At 37.5% G+C, this 27,768-nt stretch overlaps 1 protein-coding gene across 1 annotated transcript in view; it reads left to right on the top strand.

The window, feature by feature from the left end:
* LOC306769191 (C-type mannose receptor 2-like) overlaps positions 1-27,517 on the top strand; it is a gene marked incomplete at both ends in the record, with an annotated part of 52,693 nt that extends 25,176 nt beyond the window's left edge. The window contains 8 exons of the mRNA XM_079257757.1: positions 615-848; positions 11,906-12,277; positions 12,479-12,646; positions 13,443-13,676; positions 24,722-25,093; positions 25,295-25,462; positions 26,278-26,511; positions 27,342-27,517. Coding sequence (XP_079113883.1) covers positions 615-848; positions 11,906-12,277; positions 12,479-12,646; positions 13,443-13,676; positions 24,722-25,093; positions 25,295-25,462; positions 26,278-26,511; positions 27,342-27,517 — 1,958 coding nt within the window. The remainder of the gene's footprint in view (positions 1-614; positions 849-11,905; positions 12,278-12,478; positions 12,647-13,442; positions 13,677-24,721; positions 25,094-25,294; positions 25,463-26,277; positions 26,512-27,341) is intronic.
* Positions 27,518-27,768: the final 251 nt, after the last annotated feature.

A 27,768-nucleotide genomic window follows, 5' to 3' on the forward strand; every position in this document is an offset into this window, starting at 1 on the left:
TGTGGTGTGATTATGAAGGACTCAAGAAGCTGGGATAGTTCCAACTGTTCTCACCAGAAACCTTTCTTTTGTTACGACGGTGAGATTTTTAATGATTTATGAAGATCAGACAACATATATCATACATATCTGTATCAATCTCATTCCTTTAACTCAGGATGTTTGAATGTATTTTTCATTGTGAAATCTTTTACAATCTGTTAGATGTTTCATATTTTATTACTACTGTGCATGACGGACCTAATGCTTTTCTGATATAATAATAACATATATTATCTGCTTATTAACCACAAGTACAGTGAGAGGCCTCTCTTCTGGGACTTTAAAATACACAAACAGAATTTTTTTTTTTTTTTTTGCACAAGCTGTCATCATCTTGAAACTTCGATGGTTAAGGCATTAACTGGAAAAAGTTGGATCTCTTTTAATTTGCTATTTTCTCATGCAGACTGTTGTTCTACGTGTGTGTGACACTGACAGCAGGTCACATCTACAAGAACTCTAAGTTTCTTTTACCATGAAGAAGTCAAAACCTTTGGTGTTTTTAATAACCTCAGGCATTCCCAGTAAGAGCCTGAAGATATCGTTTGTTGTTACTTTTGCTTTCATGGCAGATACCATGATCCTGATAAAAGAAAAGATGAACTGGGAGGACGCCTTATACTACTGCAGGGAACACCACCGTGACCTGGTCTCCATCACCAACCTGGATGAGCAGAGATGGGTCCAGGAGAAAGCCAAGAACGCCACAACTCCTTTTGTCTGGACGGGACTGCACTACACCTGCACCCTGGATTTCTGGTTCTGGGTCAGTGATGAGAGGGTCACCTATAAGAACTGGGCTTCAGGTCAAGATTGGGATGACTGTGACATGTCTGGAGCCATGGAGACAGGAGGACAACATAAGTGGTTAAAAAAAAAAGATGATGAGAAGTTTAATTTCATCTGTTTTAAATCTTAAAGTGGAACTATTATGTGCATTTCAGGCTAATTTATTTTTATTTCTGAGCCCAGAAGGGCTGGGATTGATCCAGTTATTGCCACAAATCGCTGTATTTACTTCAGACCGACCCTCTCCGTAGGCTGTCAGATCAGCCTGTGGGCAAAACGTGTGGATTGAGACACTTCCGCATTAAGCCCCGCCTCCCGCCACTGCACTACATCGGGAGCGCGCACCGCACCTGCTTTCGCCGTCATTGTAACATCTCATAAACAGAAGGATTAGGCTAATATGAACTCAATAAAAAAACAAAATATAACATCAACACATAGCATACAGCCCTACATGTTGGAACCTGAATCAGACCCTGAAAACAAAGTGGAAAACAGCAACCCACAGCAACGAATGCAGCAGGATGTCTCTCTTTGGTAAACTCACCAGCCATCGTTGGAAATAACTTTATCCCACGTTTTCCACCCGCCTGATGTATTTGTACATGCCCTAGTTAACCAGTAGAAGGTAACCAATCACCGAACCTTATCCCCCGGGACGTCACGAGGATTTCCAAGTAGAAAAAACTCTCTAAAACGACGCGTTTTTCGTCGCCATGGAAACCGCATGGCGAGAGTCCTGGAACTTAAACTCAAACATGCATTTAGGTGATAAAAAACAGTGTCATTCACATGTCTGATGAGGATTCAACACCGTAACACTGTAGAAAGCTCAGAAAACTCCAAATACCATCATAAGACCCCTTTAAACTTCTTTCTTGTTAAAAAAGAAAAAAAAAAACCTGCATTTGCAGATTATTCTTATGTTGCTGGAATGAAGAGTTCCCTATACTGACCTGTGTTGTTTTTTTTTATTGCTGTTACTGATGTGAGTGCTGTTCAGACAAAGTAAGTTTGTGTACAGTTTCTACCTGCTCAGGCTTTTTCCAAAGTTAAGAGAAACAAAAAAGTAGCAAATGAAGTTGATTTTTATGTATCCACTATATTTGGCAGAAATTAAAACAGTTCAAACATGCCAGAACCAATAAAACCAAAAAAGTAAAGGACAGATATAGATTTCTTTTTACACCGTCTATTTAATTCAAACTAACTTATAAGTGACTTTTTCTGAAAAACTACACACTGCAGGAGCAACATGTCTCTCCAATACTAGCCAAAGTCCATGTTATATCATGTTACTGCTGATTTCACACTGGAGTCCAGACCAGACTGCAGACTAATCATGGAGAAGCAGCATTTAGCTGTATGTTGCAAACAATGTAACAAATTGCCAGTGGATATCAAATGTTTGAATTAACTTAATGCATCTGTCCAGACTGATATATTTTCTTTTAAGACTTCTGAGATATTTCATGTCTTTTAAACCCTCTCTATGTGCATCAGTTTAATTGTGCTAACATGATTTTTAATGGTTTTACTATTTTTGTTTGTTTCTCTTTATTGTAAATGTAGCCCATTTTATTGACTTGATGTACAAACTGATATAAATAATCTTGATTTGGATTTGCATCTTCTTTGAAGTGCCTTGGGATAAAAAAAAAAAAAACAACAGAAGCCGGCGTGACTTTAATTTTAACAAACCAGAAATTTTTTACCTAAACGTTACAGTCTGCTAAAAAGAGATGTATATATATATATATGTGTGTGTGTGTGTGTGTGTGTGTGTGTGCGTGTGTGTTTTAACATAATACAGTCTTCATTGTGAAACAAAATAGCCGACAGACACAGAGAATGAAGATTTTGGCAACTATGCAGTGTCTCAGGGTCTTGGTCCAGCAAGAGTTCTGTAGACATGGAAGAGGTGAGTGGTGTCTGTGTGGTTCCAGAGATGGTGTGAATGGAAGGCAGACAGGTGTGCAGCTGCAAAGGGGAAAAGGAAGTCCTGGTTCAGTCATGGTAATTTCAATTCAATTCAATTCAGCTTTATTTGTACAGCGCCACTTCATAACAATGTTGTCACAGGGCACTTTACATACACATCCTTTCAAGTCAATTCATACATATCTTATAATACAAACTAGCTGATTGCATCAAAACATTACTTCAATCCAATCCCCCATCCTGAGCATGCACAAGGCGACAGTGGGAAGGAAAAAACTCCTTTTTAACAGGAAGAAAACCTTCAGCAGAACCCGGCTCAACTGGTTTTGGTGGAGACGACAGGAAAGACAGAACAACATGTACAATTGCACTTATTCAGGAAGACCTTCAGAAAAAAGAAGAAATTAGTTAGAGATGGCAATATTTTCATATATCTATACATTATTACATTAGAGAAATGTAGCAAGGTGCTTCACAGAGCATCAGTTAACATCCCCATTGCTACATAAGTAATGGTTGGCTAGACTACCCATAACTATAAGAGCAAAGACCATAACTTGGACAGTTGGGTCCCGTACATGCAGACTCCAACTCAGGAGATGCTCATATCCTAACTATAAGAATCATGAAAAAGGAAGGTTTTCAGCTCGATCTTAAAGGTGTGGAGGGAGTTTGTGATAAGGTCAAGATGGTAAGTCATGGTAAGATGACATTCCACAGTTAAGAGTTCCACAGTGGCAGCTGATCTGAGAGCTGTGGAATTTATCCTTCAAATAAGGAAACAGCTGTAACAATATGTTAACAGAAACACTATGATCCTCAGAGACAAAACTCAAAGGGTTTGACGTTACCATAAGGATTAATACTCAGACACTAAAGGGCAGGGAGATTATGCCCTCCTACAAACTGCTTTCTAAGAAATTGTATTTTTCTGATTTTAAATTGTATTTCAGATATAAAGTCATGGATGGCAGCAAACATTTTACAGCTCAACCAGGACAAAACTGAAGTTTTAATTATCGATCCTGAAGGCAAGAGAGAGATCCTTTTATCAAAATTGTAACATTTTAACCCGTCCTAGTGTGTGAGAAATTTGGGTGTTCTTCTTGACTCTGAGCTGGATTTTATTCCACACATAACAAATGTAACAAAAACAGGTTTTTATCATCTAAAAAATATTGCCAGAGTCCGCCCATTTCTCTCTCTTGCCAGCACAGAGGTGCTGATGCATGCTTTTATATCCAGTAGATTAAAATACTGTAACGCCCTGCTCTCTGGTCTTCCTAAAAAGTCTCTTTCCAGCCTACAATTACTACAGAATTCAGCGGCACGAGTTCTGACGAGGACCAGAGGGCGAGAACATGTTACACCAGTTTTAAAATCGCTGCATTGGCTTCCTGTGCGCTTCAGGATTGATTTTAAGATTCTTTTACTTGTTTATAAATGTCTTAATGGTCCTGGGCCTTCTTATTTATCCAACCTTCTTTTTAATTATGAGCCTTCGCGGACCCTGAGGTCCTCTGGTACCGGCCTTTTAGTGGTTCCTAAAGTCAGAACTAAGACATACGGTGAGACCTCTTTCCATTGTCTTGGTCCTCGACTGTGGAACAGCCTGCCAGAGAGCCTCAGGGCCGCGGAGACTGTTGATGTTTTTAAGAAGAGGCTCAAGACACACCTTTTTAGCTTAGCATTTAACTGAATTTTATTTTATTTTATTTACTTATCTTAATTTACTTCATTTATTAATTTATTTATTTTTAAAATGGTTTATTAGATTTCTTATTTTTAATACATTATTGTGAAATCCTTCTATGTATATATGTATATTTTCTTTTATTGTTGCTCTTATTTCTTACTGCTTCTTAAGGTTATTTATCTTCTGGTTTTAACTCCAGTGTTTTCCTTATGGGGATCCTGCACGCTGGGGGCCCTGCCTGTTTGGTCTGGGGGCTGTTGTCATGGCGACCGCTGCTGTTTGGGTGGCGCGGGGTCCAGCACTGCAGCTTCACGGCTGCGGGGTGGCCCCGTTGCTGCCTGGGAGTTGTGCGGTTGCTGTGGCAGCGGCCCCTATGAGCATGCGGGGGACTGGCTCCTGGTGTGGATGGATCCCGAGGTATTGTCTCCTCACATCAGCACCAAGTCAGAATTTTTATCACTTACTTAATGTTTTTAGTTGTTTTATTAACCAGAATTCAGTTAAAGAGACAGTATTCAGGGAATGATGTTTTCGGGGAATGTGGGGGGGGTTCTTTGCTCTATGTTCTTGTGTGTGTGTATGTGAGTGTGTGGAAAGAGCTTGTGTCTATTTTTGTTTAAATGCCTTTTTATCCACTGTTTCTTTTAATCCTTATGACTTGATTTTATCTTGTAAAGCACTTTGTGTTGCCTGAGGCATGAAAAGTGCTCAAGAAATAAAGTTTGATTTGATTTTGATTTGATTTAAGACCCTTGATGTACAACAGTTGAAGATAAAGAAAAGATCCCAATAAACACTTTAACATAAAATATGATTAAATCAGTAGTGGACAAAGTTAGGAAAAAAGAGACATCTGGCTGCTGTTTCAGTTCTATATTGTCGGGCTGGCTCAGTAGGAAGAGAGGTCATCTTCCTTCTGGACAGTTGGGGGATCGATTACAGGCTTCCCCTGACTATGTGCCCAAGTGTCCCTGGGAAAGACACTAAGACCCAAAGTTGCCTCCCCAATGTGTCTATCGGGATATGAGTGCATATGTAAGTCACTTTGGATAAAAGTGTCTGCTAAATGACTGTAGAATAGAACTAAACTGTTGGATTTAATGTGGGAGTATAACTGGAAAGTATGGTTACTAATTGTTTCGACTGTGTCGTCAGGAGTCCATCTGGATCTTTAGATTGACCCTTTAAACTGTTAGTGACAAACCTAATTTAAGAACTACTAAAGTTAGTTTAAGAATAGTTAAAAATGCAAACTGACAAGGCCACCTAGAGATCTAGAGCCCTTAGGGCTATAACCTAAAGGTTCATTAGAACCAGGGCTGAGAAGAGTTAAAAACAAGCCAAAGAATCACGGTTAACAAATTACAATAATATTTAAATTAATTATATGAAACAGATGATGTCTAAAATAAGTCTAACAAGTCCATGAAGTAGGTTCTCCCCAAGCAGACCGAGTCCTTTGTGATCACCTCACTCTGCAGTCACTCGCCACGTGTGCCACCTCGGTGCAACGCGACCCCAGCAGCTAACTATGGGGGCCCTGAGTGTCACAGCAAAACAAAAGCCACAACACAATAAGGCACAACAAACATTACACTGCTTTTTTTTTTTTTTTTCTTTCTTGGGAGAAAATCATTAGAAATGTATTCAAAGTTCAGGTTACAACTAGTTCTAATTGGCTAGTTATTGCTGTAGTAGGCAGGTCAGCTACTGCCCACACGATAGTTTGATATGTGGTGTTCAGTGTGTGTGAATGTGAGGTGTGTTTCTAATGTATCAGACCTCTTAGCTGAAGGCAACAATGAGACATAATGGGCTCATGAAGTTGAAGTACTTTACAATTGTAAAAACAAATCAAAGTTGTACTTTTGTCTGGCAAGTTTGTTTTCAGTCTGGAGACCCCTGTGATTCAAAAGTTTCACAATCCTCCAGTAGGTGGCACTGTTGCAGTAAAATGAACGGCCTATGAGCGGGTGAGGAACTATGGGTGTGAATATGCGGGTCTCGGCATTATACTGTTGGATGTAAAGACTTTCCTGAACAACTTGATGTTCCATTATCTTTTGCGGTTGTATTTGCTCATCTTAAGATTATTGAGAAAAACAATTAATAACCAAACAGTAAATATTAACTTGCTACGTTGCACAACTTACAGTTTTGCCTAAATTGTCTCATTTCATTGCAGTGGCCACAAAGTTGCTGTTTTTTTAGTTTTATATTCTTTTCTCATCTCCATTCAAGCACATACTCCTTATTCAAGGCACTTTCATATAAGACAGTAGTATAAATGTTGTTCAGTAAACATTTAATCACCACAGTATTCAAAGGAGCATGCTGAATGTAATACAAACACGATGGAAGTATTGTACTGTTTTGATAGACTGTTGCCATTTCCAAACCATAACTCTGATTCAAGTGTTATTATTTATCCTCTAAGGACATATTAAACTTGTTACAGTGACAGATGTTCATGCCACACTTCACATCAGGTGATGTTTTTCTTTCAAGTTATATTCTCACACCAGTTAAAACTGTAGTTACTTGGTGCAGGACATTGTGTGAAATGTGCCACATGGGGAACAACAGGCCAACCTGGCCGGTACAATTAGTTTGTTTCCATTACATATTATAAATTCTCAAAGTTGTGGGACGTCTTATATGTCTTTCATTCATTTAATCTTCTAAACAGCTTGTGTTGAGTCTGTTTAGACGGTAATGATATCAACACCGATCTGCGCTTCCCTAACTCAACAAGTTCTTGTATTACTTCTCACTCTTTCTGCAAAAGACAGCTCAGCTTTGCTTGATGGTTTCCATTCAGATGTGGATACTCAGCTGGACATGAAGGTTTCTGGATGTGGTAATCCTCCAACCAAACCTTGATTTTGTCCTGCTGTGTAATCCTCCCAGCTGGGGAGCAGACTTAGCATCAGGAAGTTCATTTTTTCCTACGATATCATGTGCCTTAATGAATGCATCGATCACAAAGACACATTTGCCTGATTCCAGCACCACCTGACCGTCAATGATCCTCCTCTAAATTTAACAGTCAGCATGAGACACTGTGGCTTGTAGGCGTCTACATATAACCACAAAACAAATAAGTGTTGGGAAAACTTAACCTACCTCCTGTCTTCTACTCTCCAGTTGGTCGTTTTCAAATCTCCGCCAGAGATCTTCTTATCGATTAAAGTGTGTTTTGCGCTACTCCAATCCTGTCTGTTTCAAACTGTTCCTTCACTTCCCTCCAGTCTTAGTTTGCCACTGTGTTTAATGGTCATTTTATGGTTTTTGTTCGATGAGTTAGTGGTCATCCCTTTTAGTTAAAAGTTGTTGTGTCACTTGATGACAATGAAATAGTATCAATGAGGGAAGATGGTGTTGAATGATATAAAGAAAAATAATATTGGGGGAGACCGATAAGGCTATCCAAGAATAAAATTAAAAACTAATTTATAACACTAAAAAATTAATAGCACTAATTACCCATAAAAAACACTAAATTATCTGTCTGTAGAAGTCATCCTTTCTTTTCCATCCTAGATGCTGTTGACAAAGATCAAGTAAACTTGAATGGTATAGCAGTTAATTATCTTGACAAAATCCAACTAATTTGAAATCGTAATCAATTTAAAATAGTGATAATGTGGTTAGCTGTTTGCTCATTCAGGCTCTTGAACACATACTATTTCATATGTATATATCACAAACATAATTACATAAGCCTAAAACAATCTCAGTTTTTGACAGTAAATCCTAAAACAGAATGGTCAACTGTTTGAATTCGTGCTGTAGGAGAGGAAAAATCCTCAATCAGCTACACCACCTGTTATTAGATATGTGGTCCAACGTTCAATAATGTTTTATGACACGTATGTTCTTGAGGCGACAGCAGGTGAGACACGTTTGTTATTTGAAACGTGTCCTTGAAGAATGCTTGCCCATGAGCGCTGGAATCAGTTAACCCACTCAAAAGGCTCCAATACAAATCTCTTTATTTGTTCCAGGGTAATTAATAGGCCAGAGGCATAACACCAAACTGTTTGTGGAGGAGCTTAGCCTTCACCAGCAGCACTTGCCCCCAATGAGCCAAATGGCACCATTTTATGTGCTCTGCTGTTGATTGGGCCAAACCATCTTCCATCCAACAAAGTTGCTTCCCATAACATAAAAAAACTACATACTAATACATTCTAAAAATAACTGTCTAAATGGATTTTATAAATATAAAAACTATCTACTCAAAGATACTATAAATACACATAACTAAACCTAAAACCATTTCCCCAACCTAAAAGCCAAGTGCCATTGGCCTAAGCCTCATCCATCTGTCTCATGACCTCTCCTGGCATCTTAATCTAGTGTTCAGGCCCTTGGAGAAACATTTGCTTGAACACCCAGTAGAGAACACCAACCAAGTGAGTTAAACAGGCCATTTTACCATTAACCACATCCTGCACCCTTACGCACAATATCTGCCATTTAAACATCATCAATCCTTTTCTTTCACAGGAAACTTAAAGACAGAAGCCAGACATATCGGTAGTTGCCAACAAATATTTGTGTGATTCCATGAATATTTACTGTACAACATGTAAATAAAAGTGCAAACATGCCGAAAAAGCAAGACCCAAATGTGCCATAGAATTATTTACTTCAAATATCGCTGCACCTGGCAATAAAAACCACTTCAACAGAGTACCAATGTCGTCTCCCTGGCCGGGAGTAGCAGTTCCTGTTGTCTGTTGTCTTTCTGTCCTCTTCCCCCCACACAGCAGAGGCAGATGGCTGCCTGTCCTGAGCCGGGTTCTGCCGGAGGTTTCCTTCCTGTTAAAAGGGAGTTTTTTCCTTCCCACTGTCGCCAGTGTGCTTGCTCAGGATGGGAGATTGAGTTGGACTCAACTCAATCTGTTGGTTTCCTTATATAGGCTGTTATGAATTGGCCTTCATTATGTTTTCCCCTCTGTCTGTAAAGCGTCTTGAGATGGCATTGCCGTGATTTGACGCTATATAAATAAAGTTGAATTGAACTGAATTGAATTGAATCGTTCTTGTACCGCACAGAACCAGCCTTTAATTCTGATTGGCAAAGTCCATATGCATAAGTCTAAATATAAGAATTCCCCCCCTGACATTCATACTTTGCTCACTGAACTAAATGCTTATTCATGTACCTTAAATTCTGAAACCAACAACAAAAAAAACTTCTTGCACTTAAATTATCTTTTGAAATTGTTAAGGTAAACTTAGTAGTATCCTTTTTACCTGATAATAGAATTTACCTGGCATTTTTTGTTCTTATCTACTTTCTTCTCATGTCCATATATGTATCTTCTATTTTCATACAAGTAGATCTGTAGATAGTTCACCCTGACTTGCTGCCCTCCATGTTTTTATATGTGTATGTAAATTCTGTACTATTTTATGACTAAAAATTGTATAAATTGAAATTTTAGGGAATTATTAGGTGGATTTATTTAAATGTTTTTTCTTCTTTCTTTTGTGAAAAGTTGAGGTGTTCTGGATTTGCATGTCTTTCCCTAAACAAAGCAGGTTGCATCTCGACACAGCAACTTCCCATATTTGACAGAAAGGTCATTCAGCAAAGCTTTTTTACTGGATGTTGTATGTATCGACTATTCAAATGATACAGCAGGCAGAACATTAAACACAGGGACAAAATTTCCAGTTGAAGCATTTCCCATCAACACTGCAGCATCGAAGGTAAAGACATGAGACTGAGGAGTGAAGAAAAACCAGGATGTAAGTAAAATATGTCATCTAGCTTGTGATTTAAAGTCAGTTCAGTCGGACTGGAAAGTACTTCACTTTGTCAAATTTATCTTTTAGTAATTTATTTTTCAATACATCCTATGATGTCTGAATTTATCTACAATTCTTAGTTTTTTTTTAAAAGATAACAAAAATTTAAAAGAAATAAAATACAATGTCTTATCAAATAAATTTATGAAAATAATTTAAGAATAATCATAAATTAAAAATACAGAAATAAATACATAAATAGGTGTTAATAATAGGAAAATATATATAATAGACATCTTGGGCATAAATTAGTAATAGAAATAATTTAAGATTAATTCTGAAAATAAATAATATAGAAATAAATGCGTGACTAAAAGTGAATAAAAGCAAAATACATAAATAAAATATAACAGGCATAAAAGAGACAAATTAATAAACAAAGGCCAGAAGTGGATTGATGCTGACAAAATCTTCTTGTTGTTGTTGTTTTATACATGAAAGGGTCAACAGATGAGTTTCTGTGATGTTCTGGAGTCACCCCAAAACAAGAGTTCTTATATTTATATTCATATAATTATAAACACAGAACTTAATTTATCCTTCAAATGTCTCTGAATCAGAAGGAGATGTTACATCATTGATCAATGCAGACTACAGTGTAGACACTCATCACCGTTTTGGAACAAATATGATGCAAAATTTGAATTTCCATAACTTGAAATTTGATCTTAGATTTTTCTTTTAGACTTCCCAGTTATACTTTTTGCAAGGTCAAACCAGGTTTATAAGGATTGGAAAACAAAACCAAAAAAACACAACCTCTGTTATAAACCTGTAAGTATATGAGGATGCATTTGTCTTAATACAGCTTAACATTCATGCTACGTATCTTGTGGAACTTTTAAGAGCTTTCTGTGCAGAAATCTTCTTTAATTGACAAAGTTCCTGTTTCTTATTTTTCCCAATTTGTTTAAAACAACAATAACAACAAGGTTGCTTTTATAACTGCTGTACAGTGTCATATTTCTGTTGATTTGAATATATTGAAATATGTAACCTGAAACTGTGCCGTTTAGAAAAAGGAAATCATCAGGTTGGTAGATATTACATATTAAATGTTTTTTTTTATTGTGACTGTGACTGGAAGATCCTTAATTGATGTAGGTGATTCACCTAAATACTGAGCTTCAGAGGCATCTCTTCATTCCTTTATAAGCATAAAAAAAGGTTTAATCACAAAGTTTTTGTGTGACGTTCCAGTACATTCAACAGATGTTTGACCAGTAACAGACAATAGCCAGACTTTTATAATGTGCAGAGGAGAATCTAAGGAGATGTTGCTGGTATGTGTGCAACTGAAACAGATCAAACCTCGTTCTTTCCTTCTTCTTTCTCTCTTTTACCATAAAAATCTTTCAGCAAGTTTATAAGTTTTGCATTGTACCTCCTAAATGTAAAACTAAGAGTTTCAAATAACTTCATTTGTCTTCCACCAGTACAGTGAATAAGTCCAACTGAACAGAGAAAGTGGAAACATGCAGCTGAGTCTGTTTCTACTCACCCTGATGGGTAAGTAGGTCCACAGTAAACTAAGACAGTAAAGCTCATGTGTCATGACATGAGCTGGGTTGTCTGCAGGTGGCTTTAATGGACATTTTGCCTTTTTTTCTTTAGGTCAGAGTTGTTTCATCAAATGTTTCCTCTATGAGTACCACTATGTTAACGATAAAAAGACCTGGAATGATGCCCAGAAGTACTGCAGGAAACGATACACTGACCTGGCAACAGTGACTAACATGGCAGACATGAACAGACTGCTCATGATGGAAAGCAAAGACGCATGGATTGGTCTCTACAAGCCAAATGATGACAGTAGAAAGTGGCACTGGTCTCTGCCTGGTGTGGAGTTCAATGCCAGTGAGACGGAATGGAAAGAGGGAGAAGGAACTGAAACATCACCTGAAAACTGTGGTTTCATCAATAAAAGCTTTAAGTGGGGAGATGATCCTTGTAAGACAAAGAAACATTATTTTCTCTGCTACAACGGTAAGAACAGCATCTCATGTTAATTCTGAAGTTCAACAGACTAAAAAACTCTTGATGGTTTATTTCATTCCAACATTTAGATTTGAACAGAAGGAAAATTAAAGTAAAGATGTTGATGTCCCACTGCCATGAGAGGAATTTTATGGATTTTAACTTTAAAAGATACAAACTATGATGTGAGTTTGTCTCTTTATTCCACAGAAAGTGCAACAAAGAAATTCCATTTGACTGAAGAAAAGAAAACCTGGTTTGAAGCTCAGATATACTGCAGACAGCATCACACAGACCTGGTCAGTGGACGACACCAGTTAGAGGATAAAGAACTGAAGAGCCTGGTGAAAAGCTCCACAGGGAATGTCTCATTTATTGGTCTGTTCAGAGACACCTGCAGATGGTCTGATGGGAGCAGCTTTTCTTTCAGACACTGGCATCCAGATGTTACAGAGTATGTTCACATTCATGTTTCAGCATGTTGTTTTGTAGAAAAGTGTTTTAAAACATGTTTCCTTTTCATTTCGTCACACACAGTGGTGTTGGGAACCAACCACAATGTGGTGTGATTATGAAGGACTCAAGAAGCTGGGATAGTTCCAACTGTTCTGACCAGAAACCTTTCTTTTGTTACGACGGTGAGATTTTTAATGATTTATGAAGATCAGACAACATATATCATACATATCTGTATCAATCTCATTCCTTTAACTCAGGATGTTTGAAAGTATTTTTCATTGTGAAATCTTTTACAATCTGTTAGATGTTTCATATTTTATTACTACTGTGCATGACGGACCTCATGCTTTTCTGATATAATAATAACATATATTATCTGCTTATTAACCACAAGTACAGTGAGAGGCCTCTCTTCTGGGACTTTAAAATACACAAACAGAATTTTTTTTTTTTTTTTTTGCACAAGCTGTCATCATCTTGAAACTTCGATGGTTAAGGCATTAACTGGAAAAAGTTGGATCTCTTTTAATTTGCTATTTTCTCATGCAGACTGTTGTTCTATGTGTGTGTGACACTGACAGCAGGTCACATCTACAAGAACTCTAAGTTTCTTTTACCATGAAGAAGTCAAAACCTTTGGTGTTTTTAATAACCTCAGGCATTCCCAGTAAGAGCCTGAAGATATCGTTTGTTGTTACTTTTGCTTTCATGGCAGATACCATGATCCTGATAAAAGAAAAGATGAACTGGGAGGACGCCTTATACTACTGCAGGGAACACCACCGTGACCTGGTCTCCATCACCAACCTGGATGAGCAGAGATGGGTCCAGGAGAAAGCCAAGAACGCCACAACTCCTTTTGTCTGGACGGGACTGCACTACACCTGCACCCTGGATTTCTGGTTCTGGGTCAGTGATGAGAGGGTCACCTATAAGAACTGGGCTTCAGGTCAAGATTGGGATGACTGTGACATGTCTGGAGCCATGGAGACAGGAGGACAACATAAGTGGTTAAAAAAAAAAGATGATGAGAAGTTTAATTTCATCTGTTTTAAATCTTAAAGTGGAACTATTATGTGCATTTCAGGCTAATTTATTTTTATTTCTGAGCCCAGAAGGGCTGGGATTGATCCAGTTATTGCCACAAATCGCTGTATTTACTTCAGACCGACCCTCTCCGTAGGCTGTCAGATCAGCCTGCGGGCAAAACAAGTGGACTGAGACTATTCCGCATTAAGCCCCGCCTCCCGCCACTGCACGACATCGGGAGCGCGCACCGCACCTGCTTTCGCCGTCATTCTAACATCTCATAAACAGAAGGATTAGGCTAATATGAACTCAATAAAAAAACAAAATACAACATCAACACATAGCATACAGCCCTACATGTTGGAACCTGAATCAGACCCTGAAAACAAAGTGGAAAACAGCAACCCACAGCAACGAATGCAGCAGGATGTCTCTCTTTGGTAAACTCACCAGCCATCGTTGGAAATAACTTTATCCCACGTTTTCCACCCGCCTGATGTATTTGTACATGCCCTTGTTAACCAGTAGAAGGTAACCAATCACCGAACCTTATCCCCCGGGACGTCACGAGGATTTCCAAGTAGAAAAAACTCTCTAAAACGACGCGTTTTTCGTCGCCATGGAAACCGCATGGCGAGAGTCCTGGAACTTAAACTCAAACATGCATTTAGGTGATAAAAAACAGTGTCATTCACATGTCTGATGAGGATTCAACACCGTAACACTGTAGAAAGCTCAGAAAACTCCAAATACCATCATAAGACCCCTTTAAACTTCTTTCTTGTTAAAAAAGAAAAAAAAAAACCTGCATTTGCAGATTATTCTTATGTTGCTGGAATGAAGAGTTCCCTATACTAACCTGTGTTGTTTTTTTTTATTGCTGTTACTGATGTGAGTGCTGTTCAGACAAAGTAAGTTTGTGTACAGTTTCTACCTGCTCAGGCTTTTTCCAAAGTTAAGAGAAACAAAAAAGTAGCAAATGAAGTTGATTTTTATGTATCCACTATATTTGGCAGAAATTAAAACAGTTCAAACATGCCAGAACCAATAAAACCAAAAAAGTAAAGGACAGATATAGATTTCTTTTTACACCGTCTATTTAATTCAAACTAACTTATAAGTGACTTTTTCTGAAAAACTACACACTGCAGGAGCAACATGTCTCTCCAATACTAGCCAAAGTCCATGTTATATCATGTTACTGCTGATTTCACACTGGAGTCCAGACCAGACTGCAGACTAATCATGGAGAAGCAGCATTTAGCTGTATGTTGCAAACAATGTAACAAATTGCCAGTGGATATCAAATGTTTGAATTAACTTAATGCATCTGTCCAGACTGATATATTTTCTTTTAAGACTTCTGAGATATTTCATGTCTTTTAAACCCTCTCTATGTGCATCAGTTTAATTGTGCTAACATGATTTTTAATGGTTTTACTATTTTTGTTTGTTTCTCTTTATTGTAAATGTAGCCCATTTTATTGACTTGATGTACAAACTGATATAAATAATCTTGATTTGGATTTGCATCTTCTTTGAAGTGCCTTGGGATAAAAAAATAAAAAAAAACAGAAGCCGGCGTGACTTTAATTTTAACAAACCAGAAATTTTTTACCTAAACGTTACAGTCTGCTAAAAAGAGATGTATATATATATGTGTGTGTGTGTGTGTGTGTGCGTGTGTGTTTTAACATAATACAGTCTTCATTGTGAAACAAAATAGCCGACAGACACAGAGAATGAAGATTTTGGCAACTATGCAGTGTCTCAGGGTCTTGGTCCAGCAAGAGTTCTGTAGACATGGAAGAGGTGAGTGGTGTCTGTGTGGTTCCAGAGATGGTGTGAATGGAAGGCAGACAGGTGTGCAGCTGCAAAGGGGAAAAGGAAGTCCTGGTTCAGTCATGGTAATTTCAATTCAATTCAATTCAGCTTTATTTGTACAGCGCCACTTCATAACAATGTTGTCACAGGGCACTTTACATACACATCCTTTCAAGTCAATTCATACATATCTTATAATACAAACTAGCTGATTGCATCAAAACATTACTTCAATCCAATCCCCCATCCTGAGCATGCACAAGGCGACAGTGGGAAGGAAAAAACTCCTTTTTAACAGGAAGAAAACCTTCGGCAGAACCCGGCTCAACTGGTTTTGGTGGAGACGACAGGAAAGACAGAACAACATGTACAATTGCACTTATTCAGGAAGACCTTCAGAAAAAAGAAGAAATTAGTTAGAGATGGCAATATTTTCATATATCTATACATTATTACATTAGAGAAATGTAGCAAGGTGCTTCACAGAGCATCAGTTAACATCCCCATTGCTACATAAGTAATGGTTGGCTAGACTACCCATAACTATAAGAGCAAAGACCATAACTTGGACAGTTGGGTCCCGTACATGCAGACTCCAACTCAGGAGATGCTCATATCCTAACTATAAGAATCATGAAAAAGGAAGGTTTTCAGCTCGATCTTAAAGGTGTGGAGGGAGTTTGTGATAAGGTCAAGATGGTAAGTCATGGTAAGATGACATTCCACAGTTAAGAGTTCCACAGTGGCAGCTGATCTGAGAGCTGTGGAATTTATCCTTCAAATAAGGAAACAGCTGTAACAATATGTTAACAGAAACACTATGATCCTCAGAGACAAAACTCAAAGGGTTTGACGTTACCATAAGGATTAATACTCAGACACTAAAGGGCAGGGAGATTATGCCCTCCTACAAACTGCTTTCTAAGAAATTGTATTTTTCTGATTTTAAACTGTATTTCAGATATAAAGTCATGGATGGCAGCAAACTTTTTACAGCTCAACCAGGACAAAACTGAAGTTTTAATTATCGATCCTGAAGGCAAGAGAGAGATCCTTTTATCAAAATTGTAACATTTTAACCCCTCCTAGTGTGTGAGAAATGTGGGTGTTCTTCTTGACTCTGAGCTGGATTTTATTCCACACATAAAAAATGTAACAAAAACAGGTTTTTATCATCTAAAAATATTGCCAGAGTCCGCCCATTTCTCTCTCTTGCCAGCACAGAGGTGCTGATGCATGCTTTTATATCCAGTAGATTAAAATACTGTAACGCCCTGCTCTCTGGTCTTCCTAAAAAGTCTCTTTCCAGCCTACAATTACTACAGAATTCAGCGGCACGAGTTCTGACGAGGACCAGAGGGCGAGAACACGTTACACCAGTTTTAAAATCGCTGCATTGGCTTCCTGTGCGCTTCAGGATTGATTTTAAGATTCTTTTACTTGTTTATAAATGTCTTAATGGTCCTGGGCCTTTTTATTTATCCGACCTTCTTTTTAATTATGAGCCTTCGCGGACCCTGAGGTCCTCTATACTGGCCTTTTAGTGGTTCCTAAAGTCAGAACTAAGACATACGGTGAGACCTCTTTCCATTGTTATGGTCCTCGACTGTGGAACAGCCTGCCAGAGAGCCTCAGGGCCGCGGAGACTGTTGATGTTTTTAAGAAGAGGCTCAAGACACACCTTTTTAGCTTAGCATTTAACTGAATTTTATTTTATTTTATTTACTTATCTTAATTTACTTCATTTATTAATTTATTTATTTTTAAAATGTTTTATTAGATTTCTTATTTTTAATACATTATTGTGAAATCCTTCTATGTATATATGTATATTTTCTTTTATTGTTGCTCTTATTTCTTACTGCTTCTTAAGGTTATTTATCTTCTGGTTTTAACTCCAGTGTTTTCCTTATGGGGATCCAGCACGCTGGGGGCCCTGCCTGTTTGTTCTGGGGGCTGTTGTCATGATGACCGCTGCTGTTTGGGTGGTGCTGGGTCCAGCACTGCAGCTTCACGGCTGCGGGGTGGCCCCGTTGCTGCCTGGGAGTTGTGCGGTTGCTGTGGCAGCGGCCCCTATGAGCATGCGGGGGACTGGCTCCTGGTGTGGATGGATCCCGAGGTATTGTCTCCTCACATCAGCACCAAGTCAGAATTTTTATCACTTACTTAATGTTTTTAGTTGTTTTATTAACCAGAATTCAGTTAAAGAGACAGTATTCAGGGAATGATGTTTTCGGGGAATGTGGGGGGGTTCTTTGCTCTATGTTCTTGTGTGTGTGTGTGTGTGAGTGTGTGGAAAGAGCTTGTGTCTATTTTTGTTTAAATGCCTTTTTATCCACTGTTTCTTTTAATCCTTATGACTTGATTTTATCTTGTAAAGCACTTTGTGTTGCCTGAGGCATGAAAAGTGCTCAAGAAATAAAGTTTGATTTGATTTTGATTTGATTTAAGACCCTTGATGTACAACAGTTGAAGATAAAGAAAAGATCCCAATAAACACTTTAACATAAAATATGATTAAATCAGTAGTGGACAAAGTTAGGAAAAAAGAGACATCTGGCTGCTGTTTCAGTTCTATATTGTCGGGCTGGCTCAGTAGGAAGAGAGGTCATCTTCCTTCTGGACAGTTGGGGGATCGATTACAGGCTTCCCCTGACTATGTGCCCAAGTGTCCCTGGGAAAGACACTAAGACCCAAAGTTGCCTCCCCAATGTGTCTATCGGGATATGAGTGCATATGTAAGTCACTTTGGATAAAAGTGTCTGCTAAATGACTGTAGAATAGAACTAAACCGTTGGATTTAATGTGGGAGTATAACTGGAAAGTATGGTTACTAATTGTTTCGACTGTGTCGTCAGGAGTCCATCTGGATCTTTAGATTGACCCTTTAAACTGTTAGTGACAAACCTAATTTAAGAACTACTAAAGTTAGTTTAAGAATAGTTAAAAATGCAAACTGACAAGGCCACCTAGAGATCTAGAGCCCTTAGGGCTATAACCTAAAGGTTCATTAGAACCAGGGCTGAGCAGAGTTAAAAACAAGCCAAAGAATCACGGTTAACAAATTACAATAATATTTAAATTAATTATATGAAACAGATGATGTCTAAAATAAGTCTAACAAGTCCATGAAGTAGGTTCTCCCCAAGCAGACCGAGTCCTTTGTGATCACCTCACTCTGCAGTCACTCGCCACGTGTGCCACCTCGGTGCAACGCGACCCCAGCAGCTAACTATGGGGGCCCTGAGTGTCACAGCAAAACAAAAGCCACAACACAATAAGGCACAACAAACATTACACTGCTTTTTCTTTTTTTTTCTTTCTTGGGAGAAAATCATTAGAAATGTATTCAAAGTTCAGGTTACAACTAGTTCTAATTGGCTAGTTATTGCTGTAGTAGGCAGGTCAGCTACTGCCCACACAATAGATTGATATGTGGTGTTCAGTGTGTGTGAATGTGAGGTGTGTTTCTAATGTATCAGACCTCTTAGCTGAAGGCAACAATGAGACATAATGGGCTCATGAAGTTGAAGTACTTTACAATTGTAAAAACAAATCAAAGTTGTACTTTTGTCTGGCAAGTTTGTTTTCAGTCTGGAGACCCCTGTGATTCAAAAGTTTCACAATCCTCCAGTAGGTGGCACTGTTGCAGTAAAATGAACGGCCTATGAGCGGGTGAGGAACTATGGGTGTGAATATGCAGGTCTCGGCATTATACTGTTGGATGTAAAGACTTTCCTGAACAACTTGATGTTCCATTATCTTTTGCGGTTGTATTTGCTCATCTTAAGATTATTGAGAAAAACAATTAATAACCAAACAGTAAATATTAACTTGCACTACGTTGCACAACTTACAGTTTTGCCTAAATTGTCTCATTTCATTGCAGTGGCCACAAAGTTGCTGTTTTTTTAGTTTTATATTCTTTTCTCATCTCCATTCAAGCACATACTCCTTATTCAAGGCACTTTCATATAAGACAGTAGTATAAATGTTGTTCAGTAAACATTTAATCACCACAGTATTCAAAGGAGCATGCTGAATGTAATACAAACACGATGGAAGTATTGTACTGTTTTGATAGACTGTTGCCATTTCCAAACCATAACTCTGATTCAAGTGTTATTATTTATCCTCTAAGGACATATTAAACTTGTTACAGTGACAGATGTTCATGCCACACTTCACATCAGGTGATGTTTTTCTTTCAAGTTATATTCTCACACCAGTTAAAACTGTAGTTACTTGGTGCAGGACATTGTGTGAAATGTGCCACATGGGGAACAACAGGCCAACCTGGCCGGTACAATTAGTTTGTTTCCATTACATATTATAAATTCTCAAAGTTGTGGGACGTCTTATATGTCTTTCATTCATTTAATCTTCTAAACAGCTTGTGTTGAGTCTGTTTAGACGGTAATGATATCAACACCGATCTGCGCTTCCCTAACTCAACAAGTTCTTGTATTACTTCTCACTCTTTCTGCAAAAGACAGCTCAGCTTTGCTTGATGGTTTCCATTCAGATGTGGATACTCAGCTGGACATGAAGGTTTCTGGATGTGGTAATCCTCCAACCAAACCTTGATTTTGTCCTGCTGTGTAATCCTCCCAGCTGGGGAGCAGACTTAGCATCAGGAAGTTCATTTTTTCCTACGATATCATGTGCCTTAATGAATGCATCGATCACAAAGACACATTTGCCTGATTCCAGCACCACCTGACCGTCAATGATCCTCCTCTAAATTTAACAGTCAGCATGAGACACTGTGGCTTTTAGGCGTCTACATATAACCACAAAACAAATAAGTGTTGGGAAAACTTAACCTACCTCCTGTCTTCTACTCTCCAGTTGGTCGTTTTCAAATCTCCGCCAGAGATCTTCTTATCGATTAAAGTGTGTTTTGCGCTACTCCAATCCTGTCTGTTTCAAACTGTTCCTTCACTTCCCCCCAGTCTTAGTTTGCCACTGTGTTTAATGGTCATTTTATGGTTTTTGTTCGATGAGTTAGTGGTCATCCCTTTTAGTTAAAAGTTGTTGTGTCACTTGATGACAATGAAATAGTATCAATGAGGGAAGATGGTGTTGAATGATATAAAGAAAAATAATATTGGGGGAGACCGATAAGGCTATCCAAGAATAAAATTAAAAACTAATTTATAACACTAAAAAATTAATAGCACTAATTACCCATAAAAAACACTAAATTATCTGTCTGTAGAAGTCATCCTTTCTTTTCCATCCTAGATGCTGTTGACAAAGATCAAGTAAACTTGAATGGTATAGCAGTTAATTATCTTGACAAAATCCAACTAATTTGAAATCGTAATCAATTTAAAATAGTGTTAATGTGGTTAGCTGTTTGCTCATTCAGGCTCTTGAACACATACTATTTCATATGTATATATCACAAACATAATTACATAAGCCTAAAACAATCTCAGTTTTTGACAGTAAATCCTAAAACAGAATGGTCAACTGTTTGAATTCGTGCTGTAGGAGAGGAAAAATCCTCAATCAGCTACACCACCTGTTATTAGATATGTGGTCCAACGTTCAATAATGTTTTATGACTCGTATGTTCTTGAGGCGACAGCAGGTGAGACACGTTTGTTATTTGAAACGTGTCCTTGAAGAATGCTTGCCCATGAGCGCTGGAATCAGTTAACCCACTCAAAAGGCTCCAATACAAATCTCTTTATTTGTTCCAGGGTAATTAATAGGCCAGAGGCATAACACCAAACTGTTTGTGGAGGAGCTTAGCCTTCACCAGCAGCACTTGCCCCCAGTGAGCCAAATGGCACCATTTTATGTGCTCTGCTGTTGATTGGGCCAAACCATCTTCCATCCAACAAAGTTGCTTCCCATAACATAAAAAAACTACATACTAATACATTCTAAAAATAACTGTCTAAATGGATTTTATAAATATAAAAACTATCTACTCAAAGATACTATAAATACACATAACTAAACCTAAAACCATTTCCCCAACCTAAAAGCCAAGTGCCATTGGCCTAAGCCTCATCCATCTGTCTCATGACCTCTCCTGGCATCTTAATCTAGTGTTCAGGCCCTTGGAGAAACATTTGCTTGAACATCCAGTAGAGAACACCAACCAAGTGAGTTAAACAGGCCATTTTACCATTAACCACATCCTGCACCCTTACGCACAATATCTGCCATTTAAACATCATCAATCCTTTTCTTTCACAGGAAACTTAAAGACAGAAGCCAGACATATCGGTAGTTGCCAACAAATATTTGTGTGATTCCATGAATATTTACTGTACAACATGTAAATAAAAGTGCAAACATGCCGAAAAAGCAAGACCCAAATGTGCCATAGAATTATTTACTTCAAATATCGCTGCACCTGGCAATAAAAACCACTTCAACAGAGTACCAATGTCGTCTCCCTGGCCGGGAGTAGCAGTTCCTGTTGTCTGTTGTCTTTCTGTCCTCTTCCCCCCACACAGCAGAGGCAGATGGCTGCCTGTCCTGAGCCGGGTTCTGCCGGAGGTTTCCTTCCTGTTAAAAGGGAGTTTTTTCCTTCCCACTGTCGCCAGTGTGCTTGCTCAGGATGGGAGATTGAGTTGGACTCAACTCAATCTGTTGGTTCTCTTATATAGGCTATTATGAATTGGCCTTCATTATGTTTTCCCCTCTGTCTGTAAAGCGTCTTGAGATGGCATTGCCGTGATTTGACGCTATATAAATAAAGTTGAATTGAACTGAATTGAATTGAATCGTTCTTGTACCGCACAGAACCAGCCTTTAATTCTGACTGGCAAAGTCCATATGCATAAGTCTAAATATAAGAATTCCCCCCCTGACATTCATACTTTGCTCACTGAACTAAATGCTTATTCATGTACCTTAAATTCTGAAACCAACAAGAAAAAAAACTTCTTGCACTTAAATTATCTTTTGAAATTGTTAAGGTAAACTTAGTAGTATCCTTTTTACCTGATAATAGAATTTACCTGGCATTTTTTGTTCTTATCTACTTTCTTCTCATGTCCATATATGTATCTTCTATTTTCATACAAGTAGATCTGTAGATAGTTCACCCTGACTTGCTGCCCTCCATGTTTTTATATGTGTATGTAAATTCTGTACTATTTTATGACTAAAAATTGTATAAATTGAAATTTTAGGGAATTATTAGGTGGATTTATTTAAATGTTTTTTCTTCTTTCTTTTGTGAAAAGTTGAGGTGTTCTGGATTTGCATGTCTTTCCCTAAACAAAGCAGGTTGCATCTCGACACAGCAACTTCCCATATTTGACAGAAAGGTCATTCAGCAAAGCTTTTTTACTGGATGTTGTATGTATCGACTATTCAAATGAGTACAGCAGGCAGAACATTAAACACAGGGACAAAATTTCCAGTTGAAGCATTTCCCATCAACACTGCAGCATCGAAGGTAAAGACATGAGACTGAGGAGTGAAGAAAAACCAGGATGTAAGTAAAATATGTCATCTAGCTTGTGATTTAAAGTCAGTTCAGTCGGACTGGAAAGTACTTCACTTTGTCAAATTTATCTTTTAGTAATTTATTTTTCAATACATCCTATGATGTCTGAATTTATCTACAATTCTTAGTTTTTTTTAAAAAGATAACAAAAATTTAAAAGAAATAAAATACAATGTCTTATCAAATAAATTTATGAAAATAATTTAAGAATAATCATAAATTAAAAATACAGAAATAAATACATAAATAGGTGTTAATAATAGGAAAATATATATAATAGACATCTTGGGCATAAATTAGTCATAGAAATAATTTAAGATTAATTCTGAAAATAAATAATATAGAAAGAAATGTGTGACTAAAAGTGAATAAAAGCTAAATACATAAATAAAATATAACAGGCATAAAAGAGACAAATTAATAAACAAAGGCCAGAAGTGGATTGATGCTGACAAAATCTTCTTGTTGTTGTTGTTTTATACATGAAAGGGTCAACAGATGAGTTTCTGTGATGTTCTGGAGTCACCCCAAAACAAGAGTTCTTATATTTATATTCATATAATTATAAACACAGAACTTAATTTATCCTTCAAATGTCTCTGAATCAGAAGGAGATGTTACATCATTGATCAATGCAGACTACAGTGTAGACACTCATCACCGTTTTGGAACAAATATGATGCAAAATTTGAATTTCCATAACTTGAAATTTGATCTTAGATTTTTCTTTTAGACTTCCCAGTTATACTTTTTGCAAGGTCAAACCAGGTTTATAAGGATTGGAAAACAAAACAAAAAAAACACAACCTCTGTTATAAACCTGTAAGTATATGAGGATGCATTTGTCTTAATACAGCTTAACATTCATGCTACGTATCTTGTGGAACTTTTAAGAGCTTTCTGTGCAGAAATCTTCTTTAATTGACAAAGTTCCTGTTTCTTATTTTTCCCAATTTGTTTAAAACAACAATAACAACAAGGTTGCTTTTATAACTGCTGTACAGTGTCATATTTCTGTTGATTTGAATATATTGAAATATGTAACCTGAAACTGTGCCGTTTAGAAAAAGGAAATCATCAGGTTGGTAGATATTACATATTAAATGTTTTTTTTATTGTGACTGTGACTGGAAGATCCTTAATTGATGTAGGTGATTCACCTAAATACTGAGCTTCAGAGGCATCTCTTCATTCCTTTATAAGCATAAAAAAAGGTTTAATCACAAAGTTTTTGTGTGACGTTCCAGTACATTCAACAGATGTTTGACCAGTAACAGACAATAGCCAGACTTTTATAATGTGCAGAGGAGAATCTAAGGAGATGTTGCTGGTATGTGTGCAACTGAAACAGATCAAACCTCGTTCTTTCCTTCTTCTTTCTCTCTTTTACCATAAAAATCTTTCAGCTAGTTTATATATTTTGTATTGTACCTCCTAAATGTAAAACTAAGAGTTTCAAATAACTTCATTTGTCTTCCACCAGTACAGTGAATAAGTCCAACTGAACAGAGAAAGTGGAAACATGCAGCTGAGTCTGTTTCTACTCACCCTGATGGGTAAGTAGGTCCACAGTAAACTAAGACAGTAAAGCTCATGTGTCATGACATGAGCTGGGTTGTCTGCAGGTGGCTTTAATGGACATTTTGCCTTTTTTTCTTTAGGTCAGAGTTGTTTCATCAAATGTTTCCTCTATGAGTACCACTATGTTAACGATAAAAAGACCTGGAATGATGCCCAGAAGTACTGCAGGAAACGATACACTGACCTGGCAACAGTGACTAACATGGCAGACATGAACAGACTGCTCATGATGGAAAGCAAAGACGCGTGGATTGGTCTCTACAAGCCAAATGATGACAGTAGAAAGTGGCACTGGTCTCTGCCTGGTGTGGAGTTCAATGCCAGTGAGACGGAATGGAAAGAGGGAGAAGCAACTGAAACATCACCTGATAACTGTGGTTTCATCTATGAAAGCTTTAAATGGGGAGATGATCCTTGTAAGACAAAGACACATTATTTTCTCTGCTACAACGGTAAGAACAGCATCTCATGTTAATTCTGAAGTTCAACAGACTAAAAAACTCTTGATGGTTTATTTCATTCCAACATTTAGATTTGAACAGAAGGAAAATTAAAGTAAAGATGTTGATGTCCCACTGCCATGAGAGGAATTTTATGGATTTTAACTTTAAAAGATACAAACTATGATGTGAGTTTGTCTCTTTATTCCACAGAAAGTGCAACAAAGAAATTCCATTTGATTGAAGAAGAGAAAACCTGGTTTGAAGCTCAGATATACTGCAGACAGCATCACACAGACCTGGTCAGTGGACGACACCAGTTAGAGGATAAAGAACTGAAGAGCCTGGTGAAAAGCTCCACAGGGAATGTCTTATTTATTGGTCTGTTCAGAGACACCTGGAGATGGTCTGATGGGAGCAGCTTTTCTTTCAGACACTGGCATCCAGACGTTACAGAGTATGTTCACATTCATGTTTCAGCATGTTGTTTTGTAGAAAAGTGTTTTAAAACATGTTTCCTTTTCATTTCTTCACACACAGTGGTGTTAGGAACCAACCACAATGTGGTGTGATTATGAAGGACTCAAGAAGCTGGGATAGTTCCAACTGTTCTCACCAGAAACCTTTCTTTTGTTACGACGGTGAGATTTTTAATGATGTATGAAGATCAGACAACATATATCATACATATCTGTATCAATCTCATTCCTTTAACTCAGGATGTTTGAATGTATTTTTCATTGTGAAATCTTTTACAATCTGTTAGATGTTTCATATTTTAATACTACTGTGCATGACGGACCTAATGCTTTTCTGATATAATAATAACATATATTATCTGCTTATTAACCACAAGTACAGTGAGAGGCCTCTCTTCTGGGACTTTAAAATACACAAACAGAATTTTTTTTTTTTTTTTTTTTTTTTGCACAAGCTGTCATCATCTTGAAACTTCGATGGTTAAGGCATTAACTGGAAAAAGTTGGATCTCTTTTAATTTGCTATTTTCTCATGCAGACTGTTGTTCTACGTGTGTGTGACACTGACAGCAGGTCACATCTAGATTTGCACATGAATATTTGAGAATTACCACAAAGTCAAAACATTTTAGTGTTATTAACTGCATTCCCAGTAAGAGCTTAAAGTTGATTTTTTTTTTTTTTTTTTTTTACTTGTTTCCATTGCTTTCATGGCAGATACCATGATCCTGATAAAAGAAAAGATGAACTGGGAGGACGCCTTATGCTACTGCAGGGAACACCACCATGACCTGGTCTCCATCACCAACCTGGATGAGCAGAGATGGGTCCAGGAGAAAGCCAAGAACGCCACAACTCCTTTTGTCTGGACGGGACTCCGCTACAGCTGCACCCTGGATTTCTGGTTCTGGGTCAGTAATGAGGTGGTCAGCTATGAGAACTGGGCTTCAGGTCAAGATGGGAATAACTGTGACATGTCTGGAGCCATGGAGACAGGAGGACAACATAAGTGGTTAAAAAAAAAAGATGATGAGAAGTTTAATTTCATCTGTTTTAAATCTTAAACGTCTTTATTGTTCTTAGAAAAAAAAAAAACAAACTGCATTTGCTGTTGATTCTTATGTTGCTGGAATGAAGAGATTCCTATACTCACCTGGGTTGTTTTATCCTGCTGTTCAGACAAAGTAGGTTTGTGAAAAGTATTTACCTGCTCAGGATTTATTAAATAAAAAACAAAAAGCAAAAACAATTTGAAAAAAAAAAAAAAAAAAAGCAGCCAATAAAGTTGATTTTTATGTATCTATTATATTTTGCAGTAATTAAAACAGTTCAAACATGTCGGAACCAATAAAACCGAGAATTAAAGGACGGATATAGATGTTTTTTATGCTGTTCATTGAATTTAAACAAATTTATAAGTGGCTTTTTCTTAAAACTACACACTGCAGGAGCAACATGTCTCTCACCTTCTGGCCACAGTCTGTGTTATAACATATTACTGCTCATTTCTTCATTTTTACATTGAAGTATAGACTGAGGTTGGAGCTTAATTAACTAAAACATTTAAATGTTTTTGCTCAAATTTGATTAAGCTCGCGTGAAAATGTTTTTTCCACAGAAGGTATCCCTGTCTGGTGTCGTCTCTGTCCTCTCCTCTAGAACTCCCACAGAAACAGGACAGGTAGCAGCTCTTTGTGGTTCTGGATTAAAGAGGAGTTATTCCCTCCCTGCTGTTCTCACAACAGATTTTTAAAACTGCACTGCTACTCTGAGATTTACAGGACATTTTAGAGCCAAAATCTGTGACATCTCCAGAACAAAGCAGGCCTCTCAGATCCAAAGTTTCAGGTCAGCTAGTCCAGACCAGGCTGCAGAAATCATGGAGAAGCAGCATGGAACGATGGAACAAGTTCCCAGTGGAGATTACAAGATTCAGAAAACTGTTTGTGCCCTGTGAGTAATTCATTTAATGCATCTGTGTACACCTGTATATTTTACAATGTCTTTGATCTTTTTTCATGTTTTATGTGGATGTATATAATTGTATCTTAACATAATGGTTTTACTGCTATTTTTATTTCTTCAACTTCTATAATAAATAAAACCCATTTGATTGCTTTATTCTGTAGCCCAGAAAAAAAAAAAAAAAAAAAAACCCCAAACATATCTGATATGTTAACATTTGCTTGAATGTATTGAATTCTCCAA

This window comes from Telmatherina bonti, assembly GCF_933228915.1.
Source record: "Telmatherina bonti genome assembly, chromosome: 18".
In the NCBI taxonomy this organism is placed as follows: Eukaryota; Metazoa; Chordata; class Actinopteri; order Atheriniformes; family Telmatherinidae; genus Telmatherina; species Telmatherina bonti.